This window comes from Heptranchias perlo, chromosome 8, assembly GCF_035084215.1.
Source record: "Heptranchias perlo isolate sHepPer1 chromosome 8, sHepPer1.hap1, whole genome shotgun sequence".
NCBI classification, from domain to species: domain Eukaryota; kingdom Metazoa; phylum Chordata; class Chondrichthyes; order Hexanchiformes; family Hexanchidae; genus Heptranchias; species Heptranchias perlo.
Window position 1 is genome coordinate 11,567,248 of NC_090332.1, and position 22,890 is coordinate 11,590,137.

The 22,890-nt window shown below is 44.0% G+C and overlaps 1 protein-coding gene across 3 annotated transcripts in view; it reads left to right on the forward strand.

Annotated features, from left to right (window-relative positions):
* The window catches only part of LOC137324411 (sulfotransferase 6B1-like), a 35,595-nt gene that overhangs the window by 9,354 nt on the left and 3,351 nt on the right, over positions 1–22,890 (forward strand). The window contains exons 1-5 of one of the 3 annotated variants that reach the window (XM_067988666.1): positions 2,647–2,990; positions 5,969–6,096; positions 9,903–9,992; positions 13,060–13,186; positions 16,766–16,860. In XM_067988666.1, the coding sequence (XP_067844767.1) occupies positions 2,753–2,990; positions 5,969–6,096; positions 9,903–9,992; positions 13,060–13,186; positions 16,766–16,860 (678 nt within the window). In that variant the 5' untranslated portion in view covers positions 2,647–2,752. Of the gene's footprint in view, positions 1–1,792; positions 1,881–2,646; positions 2,991–5,968; positions 6,097–9,902; positions 9,993–13,059; positions 13,187–16,765; positions 16,861–22,890 lie in introns of those variants that run through there. The other 2 variants (XR_010963605.1, XR_010963606.1) reach the window with 2 other exon arrangements.

A 22,890-nucleotide genomic window follows, 5' to 3' on the forward strand; every position in this document is an offset into this window, starting at 1 on the left:
CTCTTAAGGATCAACAAGGTCATCTATGTGCGGAACCACAAGAGATGGGTGAGATCCTAAATTAATATTTCACATCGGTATTTACGGTTGAGAAAGGCATGGATGTTAGGGAACTTGGGGAAATAAATAGTGATGTCTTGAGGAGTGTACATATTACAGAGAGGGAGGTGCTGGAAGTCTTAATGCGTATCAAGGTAGATAAATCTCCAGGACCTGATGAAATGTATCCCAGGACGTTATGGGAAGTTAGGGAGGAAATTGCGGGTCCCCTAGCAGAGATATTTGAATCATCGACAGCTACAGGTGAGGTGCCTGAAGATTGGAGGGTAGCAAATGTTGTGCCTTTGTTTAAGAAGGGCGGCAGGGAAAAGCCTGGGAACTACAGACCGGTGAGCCTGACATCTGTAGTGGGTAAGTTGTTAGAGGGTATTCTGAGAGACAGGATCTACAGGCATTTGGAGAGGCAGGGACTGATTAGGAACAGTCAGCATGGTTTTGTGAGTGGAAAATCATGTCTCACGAATTTGATTGAGTTTTTTGAAGGGGTAACCAAGAAGATAGATGAGGGCTGTGCAGTAGACGTGGTCTACATGGACTTTAGCAAAGCCTTTGACAAGGTACCGCATGGTAGGTTGTTACATAAGGTTAAATCTCACGGGATCCAAGGTGAGGTAGCCAATTGGATACAAAATTGGATTGACGACAGAAGACAGAGGGTGGTTGTAGAGGGTTGTTTTTCAAACTGGAGGCCTGTGACCAGCGGTGTGCCTCAGGGATCGGTGCTGGGTCCGTTGTTATTTGTTATTTATATTAATGATTTGGATGAGAATTTAGGAGGCATGGTTAGTAAGTTTGCAGATGACACCAAGATTGGTGGCATTGTGGACAGTGAAGAAGGTTATCTAGGATTGCAACGGGATCTTGATAAATTGGGCCAGTGGGCCGATGAATGGCAGATGGAGTTTAATTTAGATAAATGTGAGGTGATGCATTTTGGTAGATCGAATCGGGCCAGGACCTACTCCGTTAATGGTAGGGCATTGGGGAGAGTTATAGAACAAAGAGATCTAGGAGTACAGGTTCATAGCTCCTTGAAAGTGGAGTCACAGGTGGATAGGGTGGTGAAGAAGGCATTCAGCATGCTTGGTTTCATTGGTCAGAACATTGAATACAGGAGTTGGGATGTCTTGTTGAAGTTGTACAAGACATTAGTAAGGCCACACTTGGAATACTGTGTACAGTTCTGGTCACCCTATTATAGAAAGGATATTATTAAACTAGAAAGAGTGCAGAAAAGATTTACTAGGATGCTACCGGGACTTGATGGTTATAGGGAGAGGTTGGATAGACTGAGACTTTTTTCCCTGGAGAGTAGGAGGTTTAGGGGTGATCTTATAGAAGTCTATAAAATAATGAGGGGCATAGATAAGGTAGATAGTCAAAATCTTTTCCCAAAGGTAGGGGAGTCTATAACGAGGGGGCATAGATTTAAGGTGAGAGGGGAGAGATACAAAAGGGTCCAGAGGGGCAATTTTTTCACTCAAAGGGTGGTGAGTGTCTGGAACGAGCTGCCAGAGGCAGTAGTAGAGGCGGGTACAATTTTGTCTTTTAAAAAGCATTTGGACAGTTACATGGGTAAGATGGGTATAGAGGGATATGGGCCAAGTGCAGGCAATTGGGACTAGCTTAGTGGTATAAACTGGGCGACATGGACATGTTGGGCCGAAGGGCCTGTTTCCATGTTGTAAACTTCTATGAATCTATGATTCTATAATCAATTTTTTTTTAACAGTGCTGAGGGATAAATGTTGGACAGGATGCCAGGAGAAATTGTGCTCTTCACTGAACATTGCCCTGGGATCGCTTATATCTCCGAAAGGGTAGGTAGAGCATTCGTGTAACATCACAGCTGAAGGATTATCACCTCCATCAGTCCAGCACTCCCTCAGGACACTAAGTGCAGCCTAGATTATGTGCTCAAATCTCTGAAGTGGGGCTCAAACCCCCAACCTGCGACCTCAGAGGGAAGAGTGCAATGACTGAGCCAAGGCTGGCGCTACTGCACATTATGAGTAAAAAATACGTAGCGCATGTGCTCTGTGAATGGCCTTGAAACAGCTAAGAAGGAGTTAAAAAGAGATCTCCTAGTCTTATAGACTTGATATGTTCCGCGGCCGGCGGGCACCGCAGGGACTGGAGTGCACAGTGCTTGGTGTCAATAATATTATTTAATTTGATAATTTTCCTTTGTTTTTTTTATGATTTAGTCTTCTATTAGTTGTGCCCCTTTAAAAGGGGGCACTTTTGTTGGTTTCTGTTTGATGACACTGGGGCAACCAGCCATGATCTTATTGAATGGCGGAGCAGGCTCGAGGTGGGGTATTGCTTACTCCAGCTCCTATTCCTTTTGTTCTTATGTTCAGAGTCTCCTTATCGTTCAATTTAAAAGAGCTGACTTGATGCTTGACAGGAAGAATTTAGTACACTGGATACTCAACAGGTCCAATCAATGCAAAGCATCAGCCGACCACAACGTTGAACTACGAACCAGAGATAGTCGAAAGCAATTTGTTTGTATTCTGATAGCCCGCATGGCACGGAATTGCGTGCGAAGCAAGCCAAGCCGCGCCCTCCTGGGTACAGCCGAGTGGACCCTCGGTCCACTATAAAAAGGCAGGCTCTCTCGGCACGGTTGCTGGCTCCGTCAAGGGAAGAGGCGAGACGATAGGATCAGATTAGTGTTAGTCTGGTTATGGCGAGTGAGGAAAACGCATCGGCAAAGGCTGGAGCAGCCGGCGAGCCTCAAAACTTCCAGGAGCGGGTCAAGAACATCTTGGAGAGGGCGAGCAAGCTGCAGTCGGAGGATCTGCTGTTCCGCTATAACGGGGTGCTGTACCCCGCAGTGCTGAGCTCAGTGGAGACCCTGCAGGAGCTCCCCAGGTTCGAGGCGCGTTCTGGGGACATGATGATCGCTTCTTATCCCAAATGCGGTGAGAACGTCCGCTCCAATGTATTTTTTTTAAAAATTGAAATGAATTGTTTAAAATAAGTTTGAGCTCGAACTCTTAAAAACTTATGTAAGGAGTCGCACAACACCAGGTTATAGTCCAACAGCTTTATTTGAAATCACAAGCTTTCGGAGCTTTGCTCCTTCACCTGACAAAGGTGATTTCAAATAAAACTGTTGAACTATAACCTGTTGTGCGACTCCTTACGTTTGTCCACCCCAGTCCATCACCGGCATCTCCACATCATGGCTACTATCTTAAAAACTTAAGACGAGTTTTTGTCAAAAAGTGCAAACTTCTTAAAATTCTGTTTAAATCCCAGTCCTTTCCTGAACAGCATCTCTCTCCAAATATTGATTTTTTTTTTTAGGTGCTGATGGGATTTTATGATTCACTTTAACAGCTCTGTTTTATTTCTGTTTAATTCTATTACTATTTTATAGCTGGATTCTGTTACAATTTTTATAGCTTTTAGATAGTGGCAGTTTGTTGTGGGGCTGTAACTTGGCGGCAGTAACTTAAGACGGCAACTTTAGTGTTGCTAAATTTTGGAAATCAATTTTACATGAGTAATTCTGTATTTACGAAACACAACATTTTAAAAGCGATTTGTCACACTTCCTTGAGTGGTGCAACCCTTGTGTAACATTCCCCTCCCATTCCCACTCATCATCTCCTTCCTCAGCCCTTCCCCCTCGCTCCCTTTCCCTGCCCCTCGCTCCCTTTCCCTGCCCCTCGCTCCCTTTTCTTTTTATTCCTTCATGGGATGTAGGGGTCGCTGGCGAGGCCGGCATTTATTGCCCATCCCTAATTGCCCTTGAGAAGGTGGTGGTGAGCCGCCTTCTTGAACCACTGCAGCCCGTGTGGTGAAGGTTCTCCCACAGTGCTGTTAGGAAGCGAGTTCCAGGATTTCGACCCAGCGACAATGAAGGAACGGCGATATATTTCCAAGTCGGGATGGTGTGTGACTTGGAGGGGAACGTGCAGGTAGTGTTGTTCCCATGTGCCTGCTGCCCTTGTCCTTCTAGGTGATAGAGGTTGCAGGTTTGGGAGGTGCTGTCGAAGAACATCTTCTGTAGGAAGAGTGGGAGTTAGTGTGTGGCTCATGAATGGGTGGTGCAGACTTGTGATGCAGCTTCATGTATAGTGCGCAAGCAGCAAGTTGTCAGCAAGAACATAGGAACAGGAGTAGGCCATTTAGCCCCTCGAGCCTGTTATGCCATTCAATGAAATCATGGCTGATCTCTGACCTAACTCCATATACCCGCCTTAGCCCCATATCCCTTAATACCTTTGGTTAACAAAAATCTGTCAATCGCAGATTTAAAATTAACAATTGACCTCGCACCACCTGCCGTTTGTGGAAGAGATGGGATGGTGGTTGTGTGCAACAAATCATCTCCAGTGTGAAGTGTGAAAATAGTTTTCAGAACAGTGAAATGAGGTTCAGCTTGTAACTGGATAGCAATAGAATGCTTGTGCCAGTTCCGAGGCCAGAAGCAGAAGTTGAGTGTGTGATTGTAAGGAGAACCAGCTGTGTACAGTGTTTTGTTGTGATTTGGAGAAGTGTGTGCAGTGGTGGGAGAGTGAGGAGGAGGAGGAGGATTGGGAGTGCAGGGAGGAAAGTAGCGTTGCAAGTCTTCATTCAGAAAAAAGACAGGACAAAAAAGACAGGAACATTTTCACTTTGACTGTCTTGATCAAGTTGTTGAACCTCTTCCGTGTCCTGGTTATGATGCTGCAGGCACTGACATGCTCGGCAACCTCTCTCCGTGCCTGCTGATTAATTTTTAATGCCAGAGTGGTTGTTTGACAGTACTTAAGACTTATCACACCATTAAAAAGAGTACTTAGACTGAAATGGACAAGCCCTAACTTTCTGTGGTGAGTTTAGTTCGTATCTACTCTGCATGTACAGGAACTTTATGCCATTCAATGCATTTGGCGAGGCAGACAGCGAGATGCTGTTTTCGCTAAGCTAACAGCGCAGGTTTGCCTGGCCATCCGTCTGCCATTGGAAGGAAAGAGGACCTCCCTCCTGGCCCTCACTTGCTCCAGTATCACCTTCACAACAGCATCAGAAAATCAGGGATCCCTGGAATGCGACAATCTTCTGAGCAATGTGCTGTGTTTAAAAAGCTGGTCTCTTATGGCACATCCAGTAATCTGTTAAAGTGAAAGCAAAACTTCCACAGAAAGCACAAATATTGAGCCATGATATAAGATCGTCTGTCCAAAATTAATGCCAAGATGTAAACCACTTGATTTTTATTCTGTCGATTGTTGTTGCTGGTGTGACTAGAAATCTACAATTTAAACATTGTTAATCAATTATAATCTACAGGGCACCCAATGAATAACTTGCTCCATATGGTCAGTATCTTCTAGCTCTTTAAAAGTTTACAATTCTTTTTTGTTTAGTACTTATTGTTCCTTATCACTGTAGCAGGAACGAGCCTTTGCCTTGCTGGTACAGGTAGGATTACCCTGAATACTTTAAATACTGCATTGACATCCAGCACGGTACTTCCATCCGGACGGAGTGACCACTGGCTCAGTGGTGGCTTTCTGAGTCCGAAGGGTTGGGTTCGAACCCGACTCCAGAAAACCCCAGCAAGCGGAGACCAGAGCGCCGGCTCTGAATATCCGATTGACATCCAGCGAGAGTATTTGTGCCGATTGTTGCTGATGCCCCCACTCCCCCCAAATCGTAAAGGGTAGGTGGGGCTCTTTAGCCTTGGCTGCAGCCCACCCAGGAGAAGGTCCTCTGAAGATAAAAACCGCAAGGAAGGTAATGGAAAACGACCTCACCTACACTTCCCTAGTAAGTGACTCAGGAATCTCATGTGTGACTTGAGTTAGGACCTGCTCTAGGGGCAGAACAGTGTTACTGTGGCATGTGTCAGATTACAGTGACGCCATGTAACAGGTTATAGTAACCTTTTTATTGTACACTACAGGATTTAATTGGGTGAATCAGTTGCTTCAAGACATTGCTTCTGCCAATCAAAATGAATCTGAAGAAGTGAAGCTTGATACTCATTTTAAGGTTCTATTACTGGAATTTGAAGATTCTAGTAGACGTGAGGTATGTGCATGGCAAATGGTAGTTTGAGTCTTTTAACCCATTAAAGAGTAGGAGTGAAAAAAATGCTTTGAGATCCCTCACACTAACAAGTGGCAAAGGTTAGGTGGGGAAGTGGGAAGTGGGGGGTGCAGGCAAAGGACAGCAATGAACCCATGGCATACTAGAATATAAATGTTTATATTTGTATGAAATTCAGTGCCCCACTATTTGAGCAAATATGGTAGACCATTTCAAATGAATTAGGAAACACCCCTGCTTAAAATATTGGAGAGAAATTTCAAACGAGCATATTAAGCATTACAGGGCCTGGGTGCCATAGGAGTAAAGGTTCAGACATGCAGGCCATGTGCAGCCGGTAGCAACCCACAGTGAAACTTGCCAGACTTGCAGTAGCTTGGAGAACCAGATTTGTGTTCTTGACCCCAGCCTTAGCAAATCCTGGGGGTTACCATCCACGTCAGCTGAATGAGACCGCTTCAGGAGCCTTTGACCATAGCACCCCGTTAAATCCTGTAATACAGGCCCAAATGTATCCCTGCAAACAACGCCTAGGAAGTAGTCACAGCTGGTAGTTAAAGCCTGTATAATGAATGCATCACTGAAAAGAGATACTGCTTGTTCCTGGCTCACCTGGAAACTCAGGAATGTGACTGTCATCAAGCAATTCCTTTCTTTTAAAACACATCCACGACAATTGCCCATTATAGATTTGATCACCATAAGCTTGGGAATGAAGCTCATTCTTTAAAGATTTCATTGATACAATTCCAAGAATAACTAGTAATTAGCATAAATTACAGAGACCATCAAATAAACAATAACCAAAGTCAATGTTGATGATAGTAATATGTTATATATTTATGCATGGACATCGGGTGAGGACAGGATCAGGGTTGGCTGTGGTTTTTCTTGTCCACCTGCCCCTGCAGTTGAACATCCTCACTGTCTCAGCTCGAATATGAAAAATGGCCACTTGCATGAGGTGCTGGAGGATGCCTAGTTCTCATGAAATGCACTGCAGCCAGGGGCCAATGCCTTCAGTCGAGGAAGAGGGAAGGAGAGCTAAAAATACTGATAAACATGTCCTATAAAGTGTAACATAGGAATTGCTAGATGAAAAAAGACCAAGGTCCATCTCGTTCGCCGCCTGCGATCCTGGTCGACGCATGACACAACGATAATGGAATTGTTGACTAATCATAGCAATCTAATCAATCTCTATCAATTAGTCTACAACAGACCCAGACATGACCCGATGAAAAACCCCAGTGGTGGAGAGCTTTAGGAACCATAGGTCCAAAGTCACATGTTCCTCCCGAGCATACTACACTTGCCACATGGATGTCTCAAATTACTCATGTACTGTATCCCAAAATGTTATTTTCTGAAAGGAAACCATCCAATTTTCTATGTATCCATAAAATACCTCCCTTGTACATGTTTTTGTCCAAGAATATCATCAGGGTTATGCACTGTCTTGCGGATTTGAATGAACATATTACCGGTTACTAAGACCAGGAAAATGAATTCCATTTTGCACAATTCCATTTGTACAAGCTGCTCAGCGACTGTTAACCAGCTCAAGTACTATCTTGTCTGAATTCACAATGAGCACTCCATTATGCTGGCCTCTGCGCCCCAATTCCCCATCTCCCATAGCTCTGTGCCAGGAGCCCTAATTTGTAAAAATTACCTCATCGATTAGAGGAGAAAGTTGTTTTCATAACATCCTCCCCTCAAATCATACTTCATATTTTTCATTTTCCTGTTTTGAAGAGCTCTTGAACCTTAATGTTTGCTTCGTAACATGTTGCTGATTCTAAGTAAATAGCTTCTAAGGGCTACTGCTGGCACCAAAAGCTTATTGTATTTACTTAAATGGGATAACCTACTTATTGTGAGTACCTACTTTCCTACATCACAACAGTGACTACACTTTAAAAAGTACTTTATTGGCTGTAAAGTGTTTTGGGACGTCCCAAGAGGAGTGCTATATAAAAGTCTTTTTTTTTACTTTGACATTGACATCTGCTCGAGATGTGCTGCACTAAAGCATGAAATATGTACAAGGGAGGGGTGGTCAAATGCCAATTAGTAATAGTAATGAGGACTTTACACGGGTTCTATAAGCTATTGTGCTGTAATCCATTGTGTTTTGTAGCTTTTCTTTAAGCAACAGATAGCTGTACATTGTCAATTTATATGTTAGAACATTTTTTTAAAAAGTTTTTGAGTCTGTTATCTCAGAAGCCAAGGCATCTACCCCAAAACAAGTTTATAATTCAGATTTGAATCTATTATGAAACCATCTTCCTTGCATCACAAGTTACTGATTGATAGGTTATTTCAGTGTGCTCAATGTTAAGGTGAGAGCTCCTTGCACTGACCAGCTGTCTTATATTTTATGAATAAACTAGTAGTGCACATTTTGTGCAAGACCTTTCTGGCAAATAATAAATTTTGAGCTCTGCTAGGAAAAGTCAACGACAATTGGAAATTTCTACGGAAATGTTTGTGAGTGCTCCTCTTGGACCTTTTTAAGTTTCCACGTTTTACATAAGGACCCGAGTAAAGGCTATTCAACTGATGGAAGTTATTCCTTGTACATGAACTCAACTGTTATAGCATCCAGCTGGATTTGCGAGTCGCTTATGTTTTCCTCTCTAGTACCCTGCCTAGAAGATCTTGAGTAAAAGATGCTTGTCTTAAAATCTCTTAAATTTACTTCCGTATATATTTATGTCCTCTGGTCCTGGAGTTTCCTTTATCTTTTCTCAAACTCCTCCCATGTTATACTAGGAATCAGTCTTGTTGCTCTTCCTGTCACCCTCTCCAATTCATGTCTGTTTGTCGTGTGATGATTAATATTAAACACGGTACTGCCGAGTGTGATCTAAACAGTGCCCATTGTAAAAACTTTAGCGCAGCCTCTGGAGACATTGCACTCGACTGTTTTGACTACACATTCAGGTTTGCTTTTTGAATTACTTTGCCTCCTTAAAGGGAAGCAGCACAGGTAGTTTATTTACTTCACACAGAGCGGGGGTAGGGGGGGGGTGTTGTGAATGTGTGGAATGGACTTCCCAGGGAGACAGATAGTGTGGAAACATTTAAGGGAGAATTGGATAGACATTTGAGGTAGTGAGTTTTTGGGACCTGCCAGATGGACTGCAGTGTCTTTTCCAGTCTTCTACTTTCTTTAATTATATTCCTTGTACCGTGTTCCAATAATGTACCTAAATCACAACCTCGAGAGCATCATCTCACCTAATGTACCAATGGTTATAATTAGTATATATATTTTTCTACATGAATTATATTTTTCACAATCCCTGTGCCCATCATCGACAGTGTAGCCTGGGCCTTCATCCTCCCCTTTTTCACATGGTAGTCATTTCTGTGCCAGTGGCCTCTGAGAAACTCCTGAATTGGGGGAGCTTGATTCTGATGCTTTACCCCAAAAGTGGAAAGAATGGGCTACTTTGGGGAGTAGAAAGGTCCACACTGGTGAAGTGTGAATTTCTGTGGTTACCCCAAGAGCTCAGTTTAATGCACATTGTTATGGCACATCAGCGGGAGCTTGGCTCTGTCTAGCCTGTGCTATACCCGATCTGGCCAATGCCTCCATTATTGTTGAACTGGAACGTTTCTTTATCCAAGCTGCAATGTATTTGGTGTTAGCGGCTGTCATGTTGTCAGCAGAAAATTGTTTTGTAGATGTGGACTAATTTCTGCCTTCATTCATGTGTAGTTACCCTTCCTGGTCTGCCCATTTCTTAAAACATATATTTGCTGATTCATTTAAGATGATGAAAAACTACCCATCTCCACGGGTTTATGGAACGCATCATCATTACGAAAATCTACCGCAGTCTGTATTTGAGGAGAAAACAAAGGTAAGGTTACACATTAAATGTCAATGCATGGAAATGTGAGACCAAACAAAAGTTTTAGTCGCCCAATTTGAATCGTAAAGCGACTCAATTGAGCTGGTTGTGATCCTGTGTGGCCACCATCTGAAAACTGGGACCACAGAAACACAAATAGTAAGAAAAATAACTGGACAGCAAGTTGCAGGGATTGAGACAACTTGTTTTAGCTATCACTATTTCAGATTTTAAACATTATACAAAAAGTAAAAATATGAAAGGAATGAAGAGGTAAAGCTGGGAGTGGTTGACAGCGAGATGAGTAACATTACAATGGACAAAAGGAAAATTTTAGATGTTAGTTAAGCCAAAGGAAGTCAAGGCACCAGCGCCCGATGGAATGCAGTCCCCAACACTTACACCGTCCCCGCTTATCCCGGACAGCTGCCTGTATTGGGCAAATGGCTCTAACCATATGCCATTACCATAGGCTTCAAATACAAAGGACACTGCTTAAACCGTATTAAATGCACTGACCTATTTCGAGCAGTTTTGTTTGATAACCCTCCTGTGAAGTGGGTTGGGATGTTTGACTATGTTAAAGGCCCTATATAAGTGCAAGTTGTTGTTCAAGCAGCTGTTCAAGTGCAATAGTGACCAGACTGCTATAAAACGCTTTCGCTCTCTCTCTCTTTCCTCCCCACGCCCACTCGTTTGGATCATTGCTGGGCATTTAGATAGAGCGGAGTGGAGAGATGGAGGGTGAAGATTCCCTCCGTGCTTTTAAAAGAAATTCTTAGTTACTCTGGCACTGCATTGTAGCTGGCAAATTGCGTTGACTCCGAGGTGCCCACTTTAAGCGTTGGGGACTCTACACCCTAGAATCCTGAGATTGCAGAGGGCCTAGAAATTATACTTCAGGGCTCTATTGAGTGTGGATGTGAGCAAGAGGACTGGAGAGTGGCCAATGTAGTACCTATTTTTAAAAAGGGAGACTGAGCTAATCTGGTAATTACAGGCCAGTTAGTTGAATATCTGTGATGGAGAAAATTTTAGTCATTAAGTAAGGATGAAAATGCCATGTATCTGAATAAAGAGAGAATAGTTAGAAGTCGCCAGCACGGATTTCAAAAAGGGACGACTGTGCTTGGCAGACCTCTACTAGCAGGGGAAACAGACATGCTAGAGGGGGGAAATGCAATGGATGTGGTGTACATGAACTTTAGGAAAGCCTTTAACAAGGTACCACATGGGAAATTACAACAGAAGATTAAGGGGTATGGAATTAGGGGGAGGATCGCAAACTAGGTTTAAAAATTGTTTAGAAAGGAGAAAATAGAGTAGGAGTTAAGGGCAGTTTTTCAGCGGTTGGAAGCAAGTAGTGGTGTTCCATAGGGTTCAGTTCTGGGACCACTTCTGGTCACTGCGTACATCACTGATTTGGATATAGGCCTGAAGGAGGTGTGTCAAAATTTGAAGATGATAGCAAAATGGGAGTTATAGTTGATTCTTTCGACGACCTTTGGAAGCTGCAAAGGGATATTGATAAGATGGAGGAAAGTGCTAAAAAGTGGCAGGTGGAATTCAGAGGGTGAAATTAGCCCTGGGGTGGGAGCGCAAAAGGGGCAACAGCAAATCAGCAGCCCCTTTTACACCCTGCCTGATATTCTATTCCATTGGGCCCAAGGGGTGTAAAATGGCTACCGATTCGCTATCGCCTGTTTTGTGCTATCGCTTAAGACCAGTTTCACCCCTTGAGTGTCAGTAAGTGTGAGGTGATATATTTAGTTTTTTAAAAAAAATAACAGCAGTAATTATACCCTGAAAAGAATTAAGCTTGGTGCTGTGGAAAAGCAGAGCGATTTGGGGGTACAGGTTCACAGCAGCTCAGGTTGATAAGGTTGTTAAAAAAAAAGTCAATGGAACTCTAGGTTTTATCACGAGGTATAGAATATAAAACCTAGCCTATACTGGGTCTTTTTTTGTTGGAACAATGTATATTATGGAGCAGTAAGATAGAAGTATTTAAAATTAAGAAAGGATGGGATAGGGTAGGTAGAAGCAGACTGTTTTCAGTGGTTAAGGGGTCGAGAACAAGGGGCCGTGGATACAAGATTAAATGTAAGAGATTTTGAACAAAGGGCAGGAGGAACTTCTTTACACAGAGTAGTGAGGTTATGACTTCTGTGTACAAACAAGAATGCTAATTATACCAGATGTAACAGAGCTGAGTCAGTACAAGCAAAGTTAAACTCTGTTTATAATTGCAAAACTGCTTTGGGTAGAAGTGGTTTAATAATGTGGTCCGTGCTGGAAATGTGTGCATGTGCAGACCCAAGTGAAGACAGATTGGGATAGATAGGATTCAACCAGTCTTTCCCCAACCCTTGGGTCGAATAGTCTTCTAGCATTCACTCTCTGAACTCTCGCATGAAAATAGCCAATAATTGGATGAGGTACTGGAGAACAACCAGCACCTGTGGAACTGTACCTCAGCACAGACTCGAAGAATTCAGGAAAGAGAATGGGGTGGGGAGAAACTTGGCAAGAAGGAAAGAGCGAAAGAAAGTAAGTGGCAGTTATCTGTGATTCAAGCACGGTATTGTGTGTGGTCGGGTAGGTTGGTGCCCAGTGTCTTAAGCCTCAGATGGTAAAATGCCAACTGGAGTTGGGTATCCCTCACAAATTTGACTGTCACCAGGAAAGAGCAGAGCATAGGTCAAGCATTTCTATATAGAGAGGGAGGGTAAGTCATACAAAATTGCTCTTGAACCTGATGGCCAGATCAAGATGTGGAATTAACATAGTCATGACAGCAAGCGACATGCGTGACCCCTTCAGCCAGGAAAGCTTGAAACCAGGAAGGGAAAAACTTTTTTTTTAAAGTTTGGGGTTGCAGAGTAGACTTTACACCATGAACAGAACAGAATATTTATCTTCTGGTAATGCGAACAGTGCCACCTTTATGAAATTGAATGCTGATTGGGATCAGGTCCACAAACCACACCCGAGGCTTTCCTCTTATTAATGTTGTTTCCCCATTGTTGTTGCAGAAACAGATTAAATCCAGATTTCTCTCATCACCTCTCTACAGGTGCTGGTTGTGTTTCGCAATCCCAAGGACAATGCTGTGTCCTATTATCACTTCTGTCAGAATAACCCTCTACTGCCCAGCTTCGCATCCTGGGACGAGTTCTTCAAAAAGTACATGATTGGAGAAGGTATATGTCTTGACTACAATTACTGTAACTTTTAACCTTTTCAAACTGCATAGTTCTTTTAGAGTTTTAATCACAAGCCGGCTGTGCGGTACTAACATGCCACCTGCACCCTGAAAAGCCGACTTCAAGATTTAGAAGTGTATGCAGTTGGCTCTCAAAGCAGCGAAAACCCTTTCTGTACAGGAGGGAAACTCTCTGGAAAAACATTGCAGGGAAAAAAGCACAATGTGTGTACCTTGTCTTTGTTGTCTGCCTTTTCTATTTCTCAATGAAACCCAACTTTCCCCCTTTTCTGACTTTTTTCTCCACAGCAACTTCCAATGCATATGAGGAACAGTGCATTCTGTTCATTCTGGCATCACTGCTGACCACTTTAACTGTGCAGAAGACCAATTTCAGATATTATAACGAGGCCCGGCCGATAAAATTGGCGAGGTTTCAGATTTCCGGGTCTGCCGCCTGTTTCAGGTCCCCCCCCATATCGATCTTACCCCAAGTTTAAAATCAACCCCACTCCAGTAATTTAAAGGAATATAATGGAACAGTCAGAGGGGGAAAAATTGGTCAAGGGTCTGTTCTAGGCGATGTCACGCCCGACGGACTCTGGGCAGGCAAGACGCAAGTTTGGTCCCAAGGGAGCACTTACCTGCAATCAGTGTTCCATTCCAGGCCTTGCATGTGGAATCAATGCAATTTGTACTTTCCACCACCAGAGGGAGCTCAATCTCTTAAAGGGAAGATGTTGCTTAGAAATCTCTTAAAGGTAGCTTGTACCTGTTATTTGCTGAAAATAACAGTCTACTGTCTGCATGGAGTCTGAACAGAGATCAGACATTGCACACGTAAAACACAGATGCAGATCCCATCCCTATGTTTACACGCTGATGAGTTTTGTAAAAACATTGAGTAAAGGTTGCGCACTACTAAATCCCACATCCTCCAATCTGCACACCAGACCTCACCAATCTGCCGATCTGAGTTGGTACCAGGCTTGCGAGAGTGCATGAAGCAAGGTTCTCTGCTGATGCACTAGAGACCTTGGGTGCAAGAGGTGGACAGAAGGAAGGACATCCTATATCCGCAGTGGCAGGGGAGAGGGGGGGGGTGCAAGAGGCCCTCCAGACATATACTCAAAAGACAGTGGGAGGCAGCGGGGGATGAAGTCAATGCCAGGCGCATCATGAACATGGGTGCAGTGCAGGAAGGAGTTCAATGCTTTGACAAGAGTGGTCAAGGTGAGTGAGGTCAACTGTCAAGTGGCGTCTCCTACCAACTGCACCACTAGCCACATCCACTGCTCCACGCACTACACCCCCCATCACCCACATACCAACAAACTCTTTCCATCAGTACTCAACTCTTCCAATCAGATGCTTCCTCCAACCCTTACACATTACCACTGTTTCAAGCCGCCCACAACTCACAGGCCACACACACTGGCAGCTATTCAACCAGGCCTCGTTTTCTTGCAGGAGAAGGTGGCGCATATCAAGAGGCAGCAAGTGGCAGTGGCATTTAGCCCCTCGAGCCTGTTCCACCATTCAATGAGATCATGGTGGACCTGTGACCTAACGCCATATACCCGCCTTAGCCCCATATCCCTTAATACCCTTAGTTCACAGAAATCTATCAATCTCAGATTTAACATTCACAAGTGAGCTCGCATCAACTGCCATCTGAAGAACAGTGTTCCAAATGTCTCCCACCCTTTGCGTGTAGAAGCTTTTCCTAACTTCACTCCTGCATGTCCTGGCTCTAAATGTTATGCTGCGACCCCGCGTCCTAGTATTGAAGTCTAGGAGACCTCCAAAAACAGTTACAAATGTCTCGGCAGCCAGAGGCAATAATCCAGACACTAACCTGTAAATCCTGCATGGTCCCTTTAAATTGCGCTGGTGGGGGGCCCTCCAGGCACTCTAAGACACGCTCAGATGGTCGAGGTTAAGACTGTGCATTGAGTTGAGCGTTAAGTCCCAAAATGGCATTGCACACTTATTGAAGCCATTTTCTCCCTACTTTACATGATACGAGCGTTTCTTATCTGCGCCTGCGCAAACTCCTTTACCAAGATGGCGCAGGAAACATGCGTGCGCATCCAAGACGCCATCTTGGATGTCGGAGAGGCCGTGTAGCACCGAAACAACGGGCGCTACATGGCCCAATTTAGCGCCCAGTGTATTTTCTGCAGAGTTAGTTGAGTCTAATAGATGGTGGGTGAAGATTCTCTTGGATCAGGATTATTAAACCTATTCCGTACTTCATGATTAGGGCTGGTAATTTGACGAGGGAAAATGTGCCAACAGTTTCTGGACAGTTGCAGAGGAAATTATGCTCTTAAAGCTTAGTGGTGTGTGATTGCACACCCTTCAGCTTCTGCTCTGCTTTGTTACAGCCACTTATATTCTACGAACAATTTCACTCTGTCCATCAGAGGAATCGATCAGTCCAGCTTCATCAAATGGAGCAAAACAAAAAATGGTCAAAAAGATATCATTGTCTTCTCCCTCCCTACTCATGATTTTTAGTTTTGGCTCCCACTGATCTCTTTCTCCTGGCTTCAGGCTCTTGTTTTGCTGCTTCTGACTTTAGTTCTTAACCTATTAGTATACTCCTAGTCTCCCACCATAACTCTGGTGAACCCCCAGGGCAACTGTGCAATTGGCCATTTTCAGCTGTTTATACCATTTACACTAATAAATCCAATAGGGAATTCAGGAGAATGCATTTAAGGGGTAGCTCGATAAGTACGTGAGGGAGAGAGGACTAGAAAGAAATGTTGATTGAGTTAGATGAAGTAAGGTGGGAGGGGGCTCATGTGGAGCGTAAACTTTGGCATAGATCTGTTGGGCCGAATGGCCTGTTTCTGTGCTGTAAATACAGTGTCATTTCCCGGGGTGTTCCGCTAGTCTCTCACTGGCGCTGTGATAAATTCCTATGTCCTCATTTATAATGGAAACTCGGTATGTAAACTTGTCACTGGAAGCAGTGCTGCACCACCACTGGTGCAAGGATGTAATTACAGCGTGACACATTTACATAGGCAATTTCCATTTTAAATGTGGTCATAGGAATTTATAATAGATAAAAATGTATAAATAAGGACTGAATGAATGACTTTAAAATGGGGGCTGAATGTGCCCCAGTCTGATTATCTCCCAGCCTCCAGCCCCACTTCACCTGAAGACTACATGTCTTCTTGACTCCCTGTATGCAAAATTATATTTTAACCTTTTGCTACTGTTTACTGTTTACTTTAATAAATCTGATTCACAGATTTTAGTCTTGATGCATCGTCTGATGGATTAACTATTCCGTTAAGAAGACACAAAAGGGTCATTTGGAAAGAGAAAATGACATTAACAAGGGTGTTGTGTTCTACAGTGGTCTACGCTACACCACCAAATTGTGTGTGTGTGAAGTCACCCTTCTGTCCGTGGTCAGTGAGGACTCGCTTACAGGAATGGTTCTTGGCACTGGACAATACCCCGTGTGGCCCAAAAATCATAACAGCCACCCAAGTGTGACTCTGCCTTTGATTGATATTTTTCTTTTTGACACTTTTTTTTCCTTTTTTACCAGTCGGCTGGGGCTCCTACTTTGATCATGCGCTCATCTGGGAGAAACACATTGATGATGAGGGTGTGATGGTTATCACGTATGAAGAGCTGAAAGAGGTACAGTGGAGCTTTCTTTATATCTGTGCAAACCCAATTCTGTACAGATTAGCACGCAGGCGCGTGATGCACTCTTACAGATACATGAATGATTGACCCCGTGTCCAACTTCCGGACTATTGTGTGCTTTTTTTGCATTGTTGAACCCGGCCTTTTCTACCTCCTTAACGTTCTCACTCTCTTGCTCTTATTGGTAGAGAATTACTGCCAAGATTAAAGGTTGCTAACTAGTCTATTGGAAACAATTTTACAACACCAAGTTATAGTCCAGCAATTTTATTTTAAATTCACAAGCTTTCGGAGATTTTCTCCTTCCTCAGGCAAATGTTTCAAGAGCTCCTGTTTCAATAGTCTATTGGAGGCAGCTGGCAGAACTACAGATCTTCATTTTCCACTTATAGGGATGGAAACCCGTCTGCTTGTGTGTAACAACACTGTAAATGCGTCTGAAGATTTCCTCTTTACAGTATTTCTAATAAAATTATAACGTTCTTTTGCAACATCGTACAATAATTAACTAATGGAACAAATCTGCACCAATGCATTTACAGTATCACTACACATACAGAGAATGGGAATTCTTACCCCTTTGTCGCAATACCGCTGGTGTCTGGCATAAATCCATCCACAGATCATGGGTATCAGGAATGTAACTTGTGAAGAAAGACTAAAGAAGTTGGGCTTGTCCTTGGAAAGGAAGAGTCTTCAAGTGAATAGAAGTTTGCAAGACTAAAAACGATTGACAAATTGATCTAATGAATCATCCTGCAGAATGTTTAAAAAGCAGGTTAGCAAGTCATAAGTTAAACATTAGAAAGATTGGATTAAGAAGGGAAGTCAGGTGGAATCCAAATGGTAATAAGATTGTGGAATCCATTATCAGGGCAGGCTGTTGAAGCAAACAATATAAATGGGTGTCATACGCAATTAGACGTTTCAGTAGACAAAAGGCAGTTGGGTGGGTTGAACTATAGAAAAGGCAGCAGAACAATTAGTAGCAGAAGGACAACTGTTTTTAAAGGAAAAAAACTCCATGGCTCCTGGCCTCCTGATATGGCTGCCAATCTTGCCTGGTGTTGTGGCTCAGTGGTAGCACACTTGCCTCTGAGTCAGAAGGTTGTGGGTTCAAACTCCACTCCATGAGACTTCAGCACATGATCTAGGCTAACACTCCAGTGCAGCAGTGTCTCAGAGTCCTGGCTAACATTTATCCCTCAACCAACACCACTAAAACAGGTCATTATCTCATTGCTGTTTTATGGGAGCTTGCTGTGTGCAAATTGGCTGCTGTGTTTCCTACATTACAACAGTGACTACACTTCAGAAAGTACTTAATTGACTATAAAGTGCTTTAGGACATCCTGAGGTCGTGAAATGCCCTTTCCTTTCCCTTTTTCTTTTTCTTTTCTTTTCCTTTCTTTACTTCCCTGTGCACAGCAGGTAGCCGCAGTCCGTCCCCAGGCCTGGCACTCCACACGTGTCATTGTGCAACACAGCCGGAATGCCAGAAATTTATGCTATTGAGTTTCCCTTGTGTTGTCTGGCAAGGTTAGTGCACTTTGTGTGCAGGCGCTCGTAGCATCAGTGATGGTGTGTGTTGATCGTATTATCAGTGCCCCTTCCTCCCTCCCCACACAATGTTCTCATGTTCGTGTAAACAATGTAAAATTAAATAGAATTATCTTTCAGGAATAGAAAGAAATCCTACACAGCCTTTCCTCAGGTGATGATAAAAGCTTGGCTGGAGAGCACGATAGTGGATTGTATAAAATCTATGACAGGAATGTGCTGAAGGACCTCTTCCCCATCACCCTCTCCTATATCCCTACAAATGTCATATTTACTGCATTAATCAACTATTTATTCAAGCACCTCCATTTTTTTTTAATGACACTTCATACAATGCAAACGGATTTCCCCCTCCTGTCACTTGATTTATTTTTCCCAGGTTTCAAGTCAGTTGTTGCCAATTTAATATAAGTGGAATTGTTCCTATTAATTCACCTGGAATGCAGTCGGACTGAAGCAAGTAATTGTTCAAACTGTCCAGCCCTATCAATAGCTGGGGTGCAAATAGCTTGATTTGTAGCTACAGGTGCGGAAGTGGACCGAGATCAGTTTGCTAACTGTCACCAGCAATTTTTCCTTGGGATTCAAGTTAACACAATAAATGTCAGCACGCAGTCATTTAATTTAATCCATTTAAAAAGCCTACAGTGCAAAAAAAAAAATCTGTTAAGCATAGCCAAAAATTAAAAGTGAATTAACAAACTAATGAAAGAAGGATTTGCATTTTTATAACATTTTACCATGGGGTCAATTTTAGGATGGCCGAGCGGGTGCGTTCGTGGCGGGAGGGGGGAGTTCCTAAAATTGGGGAATCCTGGAGCAGGTCCGGAGCCCGGCTCCAACCCGCCCACTTCCGGGTTCCCCAATATCGCGAATTGGTGCGCGCGCAGCCCCCGCATGCGGGACTCCCACCGGCAATTAAAGCCGGCAGGATGACAGTTTAGATAGTTAGGGGGGTACTTGGGGTCGTCGACAGACCTCAATGGGAAGAGATTTTAGCAGGGATGTGATTTTGGACTCTCCTCAGCATGTTTCCCATGCCGTGGAGGATTCCTTGACAGTTGAGGGGAATGCCTCATTCATTGCAGCAGGGCACTCTGTCACCTCAGACAAAGTTTTGCCTGCCACACCGTTGTCTCCACACTCAAAATTATTACATCATACCCTAAACTCTGCTGTCCAAACACATTTACCTACTTTGCGGACCCCCTCACACTCACACCATCAGGATCGGGGTGGGGGGGTTCCATAGCTGCATTCATCACTCTATTGGAGGACGAGCAACATCACCAGCCTCGCCAGGCACGCCGTCCACCTCCGCCACGTGGAGCTACACAACACAGTGCTGCGCAACAGACACCTGCACAAAGTAGTTGTGCAACTACACATACACCCACTGTAGAGTGACCCAATGGGTGGCATCAAGGGTGTTCATGGAGAACCTCATGAATGGGCATTATTGCACAAGCCAGTCAAGAATGGCCAATGTGGCAGTAGTGGTGCCAATATAATATGTAACGTGAGTTGAGCAGAAATCAAATATAAGTAAAAACCATGACAAACCCTCAAACACAGTTGTGCATCCCCTTCATGCTCACGACACGTTTGCCTTACGCTTCCTACTAAACATATGTGATGCATGCCCTTTGGCTGCAGCACAGGTAGTGGCAGGTTGAGTGAGGCTGACCGTGAAAGAGATGCATGAGAGGGTGAGTATGAGATAGAGCCATGAGATTGTATAAGGATTGGGTTGAGTGGTAGTGGTGGGATGAGTACTGGGGAGGTGAGGAAGTGCAGGTAAGTTGAGGATGAGGGTTCATTGGGTGTGAGGAGTGATGTGTTGGTGTACTGTTGGCAGTGCAGAAGGAGATGTGGGGTGAGGGCGGTGATGTGGCAGACGGAGTGTAGGGGAATGAGTAAGAGTACTCACTTTGGCTGACCTGGTTAGGTCATTGAAGCGCCTCCTGCACTGTATGCAGGTGCATGATATGTTGGTGGTGCTGGTGACCTCCTCTGCCACCTCGAGCCAGGCCTTCGTGTTGGCAGAGGCAGGCCACTTCCTCCCGTCTGCCGGGTGGAAGATCTCCCTCCTCCTCCTCCTCCTCCTCACCCTAGCCAGTAAGACCTGGAGTGAGGCATCATTAAATCTGGGAGCAGCCTTCCCCCTGGGCTGCTCCATGCTGTAATTTTGCCTATTTTCTGCAGCATCAGTCAGTAGAGGACTTCCCCTTTAAATAGGGCTCCTCCAGCTGACAGCCTATGATGCGGGTGCGCAGTCCGCCCGCTGCGCAGCTTTCCAGCGCGAAACCCAGAAGCCAAGGTAAGTGGCTTCAATTTACTTACGATCGCGTGTCAAACCCACCCATTTCACTGGGCGGGTTACCCATGCGCCCAGTCGACCCCCCGCTGCCAACCCGCCTCCCTCCTAATATTGGGCCCCATGTCTCTCAAATTATTTTGCATAATGAATTACTCTGAAGTGCAGTGGCCGATAAGTAAACAGCCACGGCATCCATTTTGTGTACACCAAGATCCTTCAAACAACAGTGAGATCAATGACTTATTATTAGTGGTCTATAGTGCTCCTTGCTGTTCTTCAAATAGTACCATGGGCTCATTAGTGTCCATCTGAACGTGCAGATGGGGCATCAGTTTAACATCTCATTCGAAGGACAGTACCTCTGACCATGCAGTACCCCCACCAGTACTGAATTAAATTATGTTGTATAGTCCCGAACACTGACCCCCAGAGTGATGTGCTCCTTGACTTATTTATTCAATATTTTCCGCCCCGCTCACCCATCCCCTTTCTGGGAGCAAGTCTTTGCTTGGTATCACCTCAGATGGTGTGGTGGTGATAGAATCATAGAATGATACAGCACAGAAAGAGGCCATTTGGCCCATCGTGCCTGTGCCAGCTCTTTGAAAGAGCTATCCAGTTAGTACCACTCCCCTGCTCTTTCCCCATAGCCTTGCAATTTTTTCCTATTTAGGTGTATATCCAATTCCTTTTTGAAAGTTATTATTGAATCTGCGGGGAAGGAGAAGGGGGTGGAGAAACATGGACTCCAGCTTACATTATACCACTCTGTGGCATGATACATTGGAGCATCAAGAGGTTGTGTCACTGCACTTCCTGTCTTGGTCCAGTTTAAAACTCAGCATTACACAGCTACTTTTAGACAGTCTTTATTAAACACCGAAGACACTTAAATCACTGTGTGATGTCATGAGGAAGTTGGGGAAACATTGGAACTTTTATTGTGTCATCCGAAGCAGCACATTATGTGATTCACATCAATTTTATTCTATAGTGTGGCAATAGCACTATTTCACGTAATAGCATGGGTTTTGAATCCATTTTGGTGTCCCAACATTTACTGTAGATGTTTTTGTGAAACAAGGGGAAGGAACATCTGGAATAGCTCAGATCGAAGTGAGTGGAACCGAGCAATTCGGACCAGGAAGATCCCATGTTTTATTCCTTGGTTTGTACGGAATTGGCTGATCTTAGGTTGGGCAACTTTAGTGGCATTTTTGCCTATGGATTAAGGAAACGAAAACTGGCCATGGTTCATACTCCCGACTGTTACCCATTAACTCCTATTGGAAAGTGTGTGTGTGTGTGTGTGTGTGTGTGTGTGTGTATCAAATGAGGTCTGAGTTGGTTGAGTACCACACTGATACTAGCTGTCCAGGCTCACCCATTAGGAATGGCCACTTGGATGAGACACTGGAGGGTTGCCAGCACCTGTGAAACCTGTTCGTCTGCAGGAGTCTGTACCTTTTAGGAGAGAGAAGAGAAAAAATTGGGGGAAGAAACTCATTTACAGCGCAAGTGTTGTGAAATCAGCTATGTATCCAACACTTGCTGAATTTAAAAAAATCTATAATGTTTGAGGATGTACTTTAATCAATTTAATAGTAATCTATTTTCTATCTTTTACTTGGCTTATGGGTAGTAGGATGTTCTGTGCCACAGAGTGGGGGGGCTGTGACTTTATACTGACAGATTTCGTCCGTGTGCAAAATCGTAAACGGGTTCTTCATAAACACATTTTTGATTTGGCTAAACCTGATGTACAGAGGAAGTCTTCCTCCATCATTGCTCATGTGGTGAGTTCCTGATCTCGGTCATGGCATTGGAGGGAGAGAGAGAGAGAGCTCCAAGTGGAACAGAGTAGGAAAGGATTAGTTACTCCCTGGTGACATTTGTGTACCTGCCACGTGCTGTCTCTAGAGTAATGTGTAAATATATATTTTTAAAAGCATACGGCCTGCTTGTGTTAATGACAAAGGGGTAGGAGGCCAAGATGCAGGGTGTGGGTTCTAAAAGGACAAGAGATAAATAAACTGAAGATTGGTGTGGGATATATTACTTGAGTTTAGCCATCCTGCTCTCCCGGCATTGCAGCTTGCCTGAAGGGAGCACGGCTCAGACGGAGGCCTAATGTACCGTGG